Source organism: Gossypium hirsutum, chromosome D09, assembly GCF_007990345.1.
Source record: "Gossypium hirsutum isolate 1008001.06 chromosome D09, Gossypium_hirsutum_v2.1, whole genome shotgun sequence".
Classification (NCBI taxonomy): domain Eukaryota; kingdom Viridiplantae; phylum Streptophyta; class Magnoliopsida; order Malvales; family Malvaceae; genus Gossypium; species Gossypium hirsutum.
In genome coordinates this window covers 19,084,453-19,096,626 of record NC_053445.1, presented here as the reverse complement: position 1 = coordinate 19,096,626, position 12,174 = coordinate 19,084,453, and the positions used below count along the sequence as shown (strand labels likewise).

Sequence of the window (12,174 nt, the reverse complement as noted above, 5' to 3'; positions counted from 1 at the left end):
GGGAGGAGTGGTTCTCATTCAACCCTTGTACTTACTCTATCTCGATCAAAAAGGAGAGATCAATGGATTGTCTTGATTTTGATCCGGGAAAATTGAATGATCTAAAGAGGGGGTTAATTAAGAGTAAGTTTACAAAATAAAGACTTAGAATTTAAGAAAATAAGTGAAATAAATAGTGCATAATTTTATTTACTAAAAGAAATGATGTAGGTTGAAAAATGACGAAGAAAAGTGAAGGAAACACAACCGTCGATGGTGATGTTACGGCGGTGGAGGTTCGACGGAGAAGAAAGAAAGGAGGAGGATTTCAGTTACTATATTAAACAAGGAGAAAAGAGAAGAGAAAAAAATAAAGAAAAAGGGTGATGTTTTGCGGTGGTGCGCGGTGGTTGTCACGATGGTGAAGGGCGGCATTAAAGGTGACGATGGAAGAAAAAGAAGAAAAGTGGTGGTTCAATGGAAGTTTGGTGGTGGTTCAAAACCAAAGAATGGTGGAGGAGAAGAAGAATTAGAGAGAAAATGAGAGGTTGATGGCTAAACGGAAGAAAGAAAATGAGAGAATGAGAATGAGCTTTAGGGAGGTGGGGCAATGAGGGGAGTAGAGTGATAGGATGGATGGAGAGATTTGTGGTCAACAAGTCTAGGTTCAATGAATCATTCATATGGAAAAAAAATGGAGAAAATGGTAAGTTAGGGGGACAAAGGAGTGAAAAAGGGGTCATGGTCTCAAAAAAAATGGCATGTTAACCAAAAGAAAAGGAACGAATCTCCCCCACTATGGCAAGAAATGTTTGACGACAAGGGGCTTTAAGCATATGGGAAAAATCACAAAAAAATTAAATAAAAAGGTGTTGGTGAGGAAACTTGAACCTAAGACCTAAAGAAATTTATTAAAGCTCTTAACCATTGTACCACTTACTTCCTTGTTTTCATTTTAGCAAAAAAATAATTAAAACATGGGATGTGACCTTTGCTAAGGTTGGAAGCAAAATTGCACCATATAGAAAAATAATGAGAAGGAAGGGATTCGAACACTGATTATCAAGGACAGCTCCACCATTACTCAATCACTAAAAAAATTTCGGGTGTGACCACTCTCAGTTCATTAACCCATTTTCTACTAAGCCAATTTTTTGGATGTGACAACAACTATTGGAAGGAGAGGAAATTAAGCAAGTTCCAGCGGCTTCATAGTCCATGTTCACTTCCTTAATTTCCCATATTGCTTTTGTTCCAGTTCAACTGGCAAGTGACATGCTTTCCCAAAAACCAATTGATACAGTGACATCCCTAATGGAGTTTTGTATGTTGTCCGTAATGCCCAGAAAGAGTCATCCAATCGGAAAGTCCAATCTTTCCTCGAAGGGTTTACAACCTTTTCAAGAATGTTCTTAATTTTTCGATTCAAAACATCGAATTGTCCATTGATTTAAAGATGATATGTAGTAGCCATTCTATGATTAACTCCATATCTCTTCAGTGTAGTTGCCACTTGGTTACAATGAAAGTGTGTTCCCTAATAACTAATCAATGCCTTTAGTGTGCCGAAGCGGGTGAGTGTATACTTGTGAAAAACTTTTAGCACTATTTTTGCATCATCTTTTGGAACTGCAACTACTTCAACCCATTTTGAGACGTAGTCTATAACTACTAATATATAAATATTTCCAAATGAACTTGGAAATGGTCTCATAAAATCTATACCCCAAATATTGAATAATTTAACCTCCATAATTGGATGTTACAACATTTCATTGCGCCGGGATATAGAACCGGTGAGCTGACACCTATCGCAATGATTCACAAAATTGTGGGTGTCTTTGAATAATGTCAGCCAGTAGAATCTTGATTGGATAAGTTTAGCAGTAGTTCTCATACCATTATGACAATACTTCAGGATTGAAAGCATCTCCTCTTTCAGAACACAACGTCGAATGATGTTGTCATTTCATACCTTGAATAAATACAACTCGTTCTAATGATACTTCAGTACGTCACGAAGAAATCTTTCTTTTTTATGACCTGTGACACCCAATGGGAGTTTTCCACACACTAGATAGTTAAAAAAATTTTCATACCAAGAAGTTGCATCTACATCAAATAACTTCTCATCCAGGAATGCGTCTAGAATTTTAATTATGTTTCCATTCCAATCTAAATAGATGGTCTGTAACTTGATTCTCTAAACCCTTACGATCTTTTATCTCAATGTCAAATTCTTGCAGTAGTAATATCCAGCGTATCAGTCTTGGTTTGGCATCCTTTTTTGCAAAGAGATATCTCAACGCTGAGTGATTAGTGAATACAGTAACCTTTGCACCAACAAGATAGGAACGAAACTTGTCGAAAGCAAAGACTACATCCAACAATTCTTTCTCTGTGGTGGTATAATTGAATTGAGCCTCTGTAAGAGTTTTGCTAGCATAATAGATGGCGTGAAATATTTTTCCCTTTTTCGGTCCTAGAATCGCACCCACAACAAAGTCGCTTGCATCACATGTAACTTCAAAAGGTTGAGACCAATCTGGTGCAACAACAAATGGTGCATTCACTAGTTGTTTTTTTAACTGAATAAAGGCATGCAGACATACATCGTCAAAGAAAAATATTCGATTCTGTTCTAGCAATGAGCATAAGGGCTTTACAATTTTTGAAAAGTCTTTAATGAACCTTCGGTAAAACCCTGAATGTCCAAGAAAACTGCGAATAACTTTCACGTTTGTAAGTGGAGGTAATCTCTCAATGATTTCCACCTTAGCTTTGTCTACTTGAATGCCTTGACTAGATATGCGATTGCCTAACACCATGCCTTCAGTTGCCATAAAATGACATTTTTCCCAATTCAGGACAAGATGTGTCTCCTCACATCGCTTCAATACTTTATCCAAATTATCAGCGTACTGTTCAAAATCATTCCCATAGAATGAGAAATCACCTATAAAATCCTCTAAAGAGTCTTCGATCATATATGAGAATATTGCCATCATGCACCCTTAAAATGGGGCGGGTGTGTTGCAAAGACCGAAAGACATACGATGAAAAGCTAAAGCACCAAAGGGGCAAGTGAAGGTTGTTTTCTCCGGATCCTCCGGTGCGATAGCAATTTGATTGTATCTAGAATAACCATCTAAAAAGCAATAATAGGCCTTTCTAGGAAGCTGATCCAGCATTTGGTCAATGAAAGGAAGTGGGAAGTAATCATTCTTTGTGGCCGCATTCAATTTGCTATAATCATACAAACTCGCCATCCCGTGCGAATGCGTGTAGGAATTATCTCATCCTTATCGTTGCGAACCACAGTGATGCCACTCTTTTTAGGCACGCATTGCACTAGACTTACCCAATTGCTATTAGAAATTGGGTAAATAATTCCTGTATCAAGCCATTTTATGATTTCCTTCTTGACAACTTCCTTCATCTTCTCATTTAATCTTCTTTGTTGTTCAATCAATTGCTTGCCTTCATCTTCCAACTTGATCTTGTGCATGCAAAAAGGACTAATACCTTGAATATCGGCAATACTCCTAGTGATAGCTCGTTTATGTTGCTTGAGAATATGGACCAATTTCTCTTCTTAAGTTACATCCAATGTTGCAGAGACAGTAACTGGGAGGGTGTTGTGATCACCCAGAAAGACATATTTAAGATGATGAGGTAGTGGTTTAAATTCTAGAGTAGGAGCTTCTTCAATAGATGGTTTGAAATTTGGGGCTATTCTATTGGCTAGGTCTAAGGATTCAATATGCCATCCATGCTTAAGTTCAAGATTATTAGCTTCAACCATGCTATCACAATCGTCTAAAGATTCGGCATCAGATGTCACTACAAACTCTTCAGAAAGTACTGTGCTTTGGTCATTGAATTCTTCCTCAATTAGATCATCGAGCACATCGACAGTATGACATTCTTCTCAGTCCTTGCATTGAATAGATTCAAAAACACTGAAGGTGACTTGCTCATCATTAAGTCGATGGTTAGTTAACCTTTGTAAACATTAATAGGAGTTTGATCGATGGCTAAAAATGGTTGTCCCAAGATTACGGGAACCTTCTTGTCGCCATGTAGTCAAGTATGATAAAATCATCCGAAAAAATGAATTTATCCATACGAACTAAGAAATCTTTGATTTTCCATGCTAGCTCCCAAGTCGCATAAAGCCTTGCCTAAATAATGATTGCCAATTGAACATGGGACATTAAAGATCCCAAGATCTTTCAATAGTTTCAATATTAGTGAGCTTCTTCTTCTTGGACAAAAGGTCTTTCATAAATTTACCATAACTCAGAATTTGTACCAGAGCGTCTACTAAAGGAATATTGATCTACAGTTGCTTCAATGTGTCCAAGAATTGTTGATACTATTTTTCATGCTCATTCTTCCTGAATCTTTGTGGGAAAGGTAAAGGAAGAGATATATTTGCTTGTACCGACACCTTTGATTGCGTTGAAAGTTATAAAGTTTAGACATTTGGCATATGAGTGACAATTCATGGAACTTCTTTGTCTAATTCATCGATAAATTCTTCAGATTCAACATTCTCATCGATGATCACGCCATTCGTATCTTGAGGTGCTACAGTAGAGCCTAGAAACGGTTCACCAGTTTGTTTACCAATCCTAAGAGTGATAGCCTTACAATGTTCTTTCCCCCTTAAACTAGGATTTTTCGTGTCACTAGGTAATGAGCCGGGTGGTTGAGTATTCAGATTTGATGCAAGTTGTCCTAATTGTGCTTCCAATGCTCGAATGGAAGATGAATTCCCTTGAACGATAGCTTTCCTGCGAGTAATATGGTCTCGCATTAACGCCTCAAGAGTTGTTAATGGGTCAGAAGTAGAAGCGTGAGTGTATGATTGCTATTGATGTCCTTGAACATGCTACTTTGGTATTGAAGAGTGTTATGGCTGCATAAGATTTTGGAATGGATGTGTCTGGCCTTGTTATGGATGCATCTGAGTGTGCTAATTGTAGTTCTACTGTTGTTGATTGTAATTCCCTTGTCTTGGATTATAATTTCCCTGAGTAGATGTATTCCCATATTTGAATGGCACAACATTTTGTTCAGCATCTTGAGTTCCACAAAACGGTTGGTTACGTGCAGAATTGTTATAAGAGTTACCATAAGAATTGTTGTGGATGTTACTAATATAACAAGCGTTCTCTCATGTTGTGGAAAATCTTCATAGCTATGTTTGTCACTACAAATCTCACAACAAAAAGTAGGAACATCAACTTGTTGAGTGACTTGTATAGGTGCAGCGCCAATGGTCCCTTGCATATTTTTAATCATGTTTGTGAGAGAAGAAACTTGAACACTTAGTGCGGTTATTGCATCCAATTCAATAATTCCTGGAGTAGTTTTTGCTTGTACAGCTCTGGAGATAGGGTATTCATAATCATTCTGAGCAATTCTTTCAATAATTCTCACAACATCATTATAAGTACAATCCAACAGAAGTCCGTTGGCTAATACGTCGACAAGATACCTTACATGTGAATTCAACCCATTATAAAAAGCTCAATTTGTGTTTCTGGTTGAATGTCGTGCATGGGACAACGTCGAAGGAAAGATTTATAACGTTCCCATGTGGTGTGAAGATTTTCATCATCCAACTGATGATAAGCAATAATATCATTTCAAAGACGAGCATTCATTATTGGTGGGTTAAATCGCAAAACAAACGGTGTTGCTAGTGCATCCCAAGAAGTAATTGATCCGATAGGTAGCCCAAAAAACCAAGTACGGGCTCTTCCTTGTAAGGAATAAGAAAATAATTGCATCTTCAAGGCATCATCAGGAACGCCTTGTTGACTAAAGGAAGCACAGATCAATAAAAAGGATTTAAGATGTTCTCTTCCATCTTCATGTGGCAGCCCAACATATTATCTATTATAATTCAGTATTTGAAACATTACTGACTTGAGTTCAAAATTCCCAGCTTGGAGCCTTTGAATGACATATTGGTTATGTAATTTAGGATGCTTGAAATGGTATATATATACATGTTTGAGTAGTGTTTAGGTCCCTTGAAAGTGTGCACAATTAGATTGAATGTTTATGCATGGTTTGGTTTTGAAATGGCTTGATTTTAGGCAAATTTTGGGTTGACATGGCTAAGGACACAACCTGGTGACACGGCGTGTGTCATCTAAGAATTTCTTAGGGTTTAACTCAGTGAGTTATATGGCCTGGCACACGGGCATGTGACATGGCCATGTGACCCTACTCAGTGAGTTACACGGGTGAGGACATGGGCTGGGACACAGTCGTGTGTCCCTAGTCGAAAGTTACACGGCCTGGGGCTATGTTACATAGCCTAGCCACACGGCCGTGTGACCCCTGTTTTGAAAATTTTGTATAATGTTCTTCAACTTTCCAATTAGTCTTGAATTACTTCTAAACTATTTTTATGGCCTCGAGGGCTCAATTTAGGGACAAAGTGCATGAGATTGGATAGAGTATAATATGTTTATTCTATTTGAATGTTATGATGTTAATTGTTCCCGATTGTACGGTAATGCTTCGTAACCCTAATTCAACGATGGAGGGGTTAGGGGAGTTCCAAGTTCTTCCAACAAGTAGGAGTTCTTCATTCTACCATACAAAGCTTCGAAGGGGGACATCTTCAAGTTGGCATGGAAAATATTGTTATAAGAAAACTCAACCAAAGGAACATACTGTAACCCCCTAAACCCGGCCTAGAAATTATGGCCAAATCTCAAAGATCACATTAGCCATGACGATGGCGTAATAAAATATTTAGAAGTTTTCTCTAAAAATTACCTTGCTAAATGTCTTTAAATCTTGTATAAAAGATCACATAGTATAAATTTGGAAATCGTCCTTATTGAATTTAATTTGTCACTTTTATTGAAAAATCCATCGTAAATTATTATTTTTATCAAACCACTTAAATGATAGTTTTGAAACATAACCCATACAGAAAAATTCCAAGTCAGTCCAAAATCCAAAACCAATGTCCAAACCAAAGTCCATAGTAAGTAAACATTACCCAACATATCAAATACCAATAATAATAAAGTTTTCTGAAAAATGACCGAGAGTGCTTCCGTAGCCAAGCCTATGCTAACCTCGATTATCTGAAAAATCAAAATTTATAGGGGTGAGCTTAACAAGCCTAGTGTAGGTCTCCAATAATAATATTCATAGAATAAATTCATATCAACATTAATTAAAACATATCATAACATATAAATTATTCAATCACAAAATATGATATGGCAAAATGTGTAATAATGATGTCAATGCAACGCTTTTCGGAAAAACAATGTAGATTTTGGAAAATAGATCCTACCTAGATTTGCTACACACCATTAAGAGTGCCCCTGAACTCATCCATCCAATATCAGACTAATAATGTGGACTAGCCACCAGATATTGCAAATTTACTACCAAATACAGAATAATATGGACATGCCACCCGAAAATACAGATCTACAAATAGATTCTTCCTTTATACATTTTCCCACCCAACGCATGTGATATGGCATACAAATCAGTTTTTCAATAGCATGCTTTGTATGCGAATCTGGATATCAAAACATAGCAAGCTTAGCATGCAAACTAGAATTTCTGAATAGAGCATGCTCAACATGCGAATCCATAAATTGGAATAATAACATATAAAATTTTCACATAGATCAGATTATCGATAATCATATTTTCATTAACCATAAATCACATGACATAAGTAATGGAAATCACATATTAAAATATATTACAAAATCACCTAAACAACAAATCATCATTACAGATCTTAAAGTTTTGGGATTTACTTTGTATCCTCGTTTATCGATTTTTACCAATCTCTATAATACATTCATATTCACACATACTCATATTATCAAGAATCATATAAACAGAAATATTTTATTTATAATATAAATTATTATTTACTATTTAATAAATATTATTTATTATTAAGAACAAGTCCCCAAACCTTAAATCTGATTGAATAAATCCTGATTCCTCTTCGAAAGGGTAGTTTGATTGCTTGAGTCAGCAAAAGATCGTCAAATAGCACCCTTTCTACAAATGGTTCACGATTTTGGGATTCCTAAATGGGTAAAATAACGGAGAAGAAGGTTCGACATTTAATCCCGAAAAGCCGGTTAAGAGGAGGATTCAACCCTATAAACAAAAAATAAAACAGTTTTAGAAAATAATATGAAAGATGATCTTTTAACGAATAAAAATTGGGATTAAAAGATTATGGAGGGGATTTTTGAAAAGAAGAGGAGAAAAGAAAAAAAAAAGAAAACCGATAGTGGCCGATGGCGGTGGTGGGCGACAATGATGGTGGAGGTGAGCTGGTGGTGCGGTGGCCTCAAGTAGTGGTGGAGTGGAGGAGAGGTAAGGAGAAATGGATTTTTTAGGTGGTGGAATGGAAGAAAAAGAAGAAAAATTAGTGGAGGAGAGGTGGTGGATGACAAAGAGGGGAGAGGAGAGAAAATTAGAAAAATAAAGATGAAATGGTAAGGTTTTGAGGTGCTATGGCCTGCCTGCCAAGGGTTAGTCAATGGTGTAAAATGTCATGTTTGCGGACAAAGGGAGTAAAATGTGGATCTTGAGGAAAAAGATGAGTGATAAGGGGGTTTTGGATGGTAAGTTGACTCAAAACTGAAGGAAATAAATCTCCCTGTTTATGGTAATATGCTTGGATGGTAAGGAGATTTAACCTTCTAGAATGGTCAACAATTTTGGCTAAAAATAAATGGGAGTGTGGGGGTTTTAAACATGGGACCTTTAGGATTAAATTAAACATGGGACCTTTAAGATTAAATTAGCACTCTTTTCCACTATGCTATTAACTCCCTTGTGACATAACTTGCGCGTACAAATAAATAAAAATTATGGTGTGAAACATACCTTTCCCAGTTTATTCCAAAGTGAATTACACAACTCCTTAACATATCTTCCAAAACCTAAATAACTCTTTCAAACTAACCATCAGTTTAAGGGTGAAAGGCAGTATTGAATTGCAGCTTAGTTTCTAATGACCTCTGTAACTGATTCCAAAACCTCGAGGTAAATCTTAGATCTCTATCAAACAATATGAAAGATGGAATTCCATGCAGGCGTACTATTTCAACAATGTAAAGTTCAACTAATTTCTCTAAAGAAAAAGTAGTATTTATAGGCAGAAAATGGGCTGACTTAGTAAGCTGATCTACTACCACCCATACAAAATTCTTCTTAGATGTACTAAGGTGCAACCCTAATACAAAATCCATGGTAATCCTTTCTCATTTCCATTACAGAATTTCTATAGGGTACAAGTTACCTGAAGGAACTTGATGTTCAACCTTAAATCTCTAGCAAGTTAAACAAGCTGAGACATAATCTGCAATTTCCCTTTTCATGCCAGGCCACCAATAAGAGCTTTTCAAATATCTATACATTTTGATGCTTCCTGGATGATGTGTAAAAGGTCCCTGATAAGATTCTTTAAGCAACTCTTTTTACAATCCATTATCCGCTGGTACAAACATTTTGTTCCTGAATCTTAGCTCACCATTTTTTTCCTATACTGAAGGTTGCTACTTTGCTAGACATCATTCTTTGCTTAAATTGGTCAAACTGAATATCTTTCATATGTTCTTCCAATATCTGAGAGAGATAGGTCGGCTTTACAACTAATTTTGCTAACAAGGTTCCATTATCAAACATAGTCACCCTAGCTCGTAGAGACAATAAGGCTACCATAGTTTTCTTACTCAATGCATCCACTACACATTTGCTTTTCCCGGATGATACTCAATGATCAAGTCATAGTCCTTTAACAGTTCTAACCACCTCCTTTGGCGCACATTCAAGTCCTTTTGAGTCATAAAGTATTTTAGACTTTTGTGATCAGAAAATATGTGACATTTCTCTCCATACAGATAATGCCTCCATAATTTCAATGCTAAAATCATTGCTGCCAATTCTAAATCATTTGTAGGGTAGTTTCTTTCATGAGGTTTCATATGGCATTATGCATAAGCTATGACATTTCTTCACTGTATAAGCACACATCCTAACCTATTTAGAGGCGCATTTGTATAACTATGTACTTTATCCCAGACTATGGTTGTGCTAATACTAGAGCTTCAGTCAGAACTATTTTTAGTTTCTCCACACAAAATTTTCTTTCTTTTTCAACTACCGAGTGAGAGGCGATGCTATCATAGAAAAACCCTTCACAAACCTCCTGTAATACCCAACTAATCCCAAAAAACTGTGGACTTCATAAACATTTTTGGGCAAGTTCCACTGAAGAACTATATTTACCTTAACATGATCTACCATAATACCATTAGTTAATATGACATGTGCTAGGAAATGCACTTCTTTCAACCAAAAATCACATTTACTAAACTTAACATACAACTGATTATTTCGCAAGGTTCTCAATATAATTCTCAAATGCTCTTCATTATCGATCTCAATCATAGAATAAACTAATATATCATCGATAAAGACCATTACAAACTGATCTAAATAAGGCTGAAATACCCTGTTCATCAAATCCATGAATATAACAGGTGCATTTGTCAACCCAAATGGCATTACCAAAAATTCATAATGACCATATCTTGATCGAAAAGCTGTCTTAGGCACATCATCACCTTTAGTCTTTATCTACTAATAAACTGACCTTGACTCAATTTTGGAGAAAACTATATCCCCACTTAATTGATCAAGTTCCTTATTCTTGATTATAACCTTATTCAATTGGCGATAATCTATACATAGGCGCAAAGTTCCATCTTTCTTCTTTACAAACAAAATTGGTGCACCCTAAGGTGACACACTAGGCCTAATAAAACCTTTACTCAACAAATCTTGCAACTGTTTTTTTAATTCTTTAAGCTTTAATGAAACCATTTTGTACGGAGCACGCAATATAGGAGTTGTTCCAGGCTCTAGATCAATCAAAAATTATATCTCTCTCTCAGTAGGTATTTCAGGAAACTCCCCAGGAAATACATCTATAAACTCTCTAACCACAGGAACTTGACTAATCTCACTCATAGACTCAGATGTGTCCATGATGCAAGAGAGATTAGCATCTTCACCCTGAACAATCACTGCAGAAATAATTTTGTTCACCAATCCAATCTGTTTACCAAACATCACTATCTCTTTACTTTCAGCATTTACTAAGCGTACACTTCTAGTTCGACAATCAACCATGGTGTTATGTCTAGTCAACCAATCTAATCCCAAACTGGCATCAAACTCATGAAAACTTAGCAACAACAAGTCAGCCAAAAATACATGCTCGCCAAAAGCCAATGGACAATTCCTGATCAACTTATTCACTATAGTGCTTTGCCCCAAAGGGTTTGTTACAAGCACATTCGCTTCAAAGTACTTTATCTCAAGACTAAAATCCTCTATAACCTTAGTACATATGTAAGAATGAGTAGACCCTAGATCAATCAAAGCATAGATATTGTTGCCAAGAAAAGAAAAAATACCAGTTATAACCTTAGGTAGATCTGCATATTCCTTAACATTTATCACATAAGCTCGAGTTGATGCACCGAAACTTGACTTACTAAAATTCTTCCTCTGTGATCCCTGAACTGAACTAGATTTAGCTTCCATCTTGGATCTATTCCCATGTTAAAAATTTTATGGACTCCTCACAAATTGCTCAGTGTTAAATTCAAGCTTAGAAGGGCAATCCTTAACCAAGTGATCCCTAGACCCACAACCAAAACAGGCTCCTAATTTCATCCTGCACTCACCACCATAATTTATATCACAATAATCACATTCACTTTTTACCATCTAAAACCACTAGAACTTGCGATAGACGCAGTTGGCCCACTAAATCATTCACATTTGTAGCTTATGATATGTGAATCCTTTCTTGAAACTAAAAATGATTGGTCCTTAGGTTTTTTAAAACTGGATGGAGGTGGACGACTTGATCTACTTCTCTTCATTCTTTCTCTCTTGAAGTTATTGCTTCTATCTCTGGTAATCGATTCTATCTTGTGGGCTTAAGCTGTTATTTCTGCTAAATTCTTGCATTTTGAAGCTACCACTAAGGCATGGATTTCATCTCTGAGCCCCCATTCAAATTTATCACACATTTCTTTTTTTTCTAGAACATATTTTTAGCATAATGATTGAGCTTAAGGAATTCTCGCTCTTTTG

General features: G+C 36.3%; 2 protein-coding genes across 2 annotated transcripts in view; both read right to left on the bottom strand.

The window, feature by feature from the left end:
* LOC107951284 (uncharacterized membrane protein YjcL) overlaps positions 1 to 3,248 on the bottom strand; it is a 34,460-nt gene extending 31,212 nt beyond the window's left edge. Inside the window, exons 1-2 of the mRNA XM_041100185.1 lie at positions 3,035 to 3,248; positions 2,671 to 2,935 (exon numbers count right to left, since the gene is read on the bottom strand). Of these exons, the coding sequence (XP_040956119.1) occupies positions 2,671 to 2,935; positions 3,035 to 3,248 (479 nt within the window). The remainder of the gene's footprint in view (positions 1 to 2,670; positions 2,936 to 3,034) is intronic.
* Positions 3,249 to 10,944: 7,696 nt separating this feature from the next.
* LOC107952231 (uncharacterized) lies at positions 10,945 to 11,616 on the bottom strand. Its single transcript, XM_016887501.1, has one exon. It carries the CDS (start codon positions 11,614 to 11,616, stop codon positions 10,945 to 10,947), a length of 672 nt encoding a protein of 223 aa, XP_016742990.1.
* Positions 11,617 to 12,174: the final 558 nt, after the last annotated feature.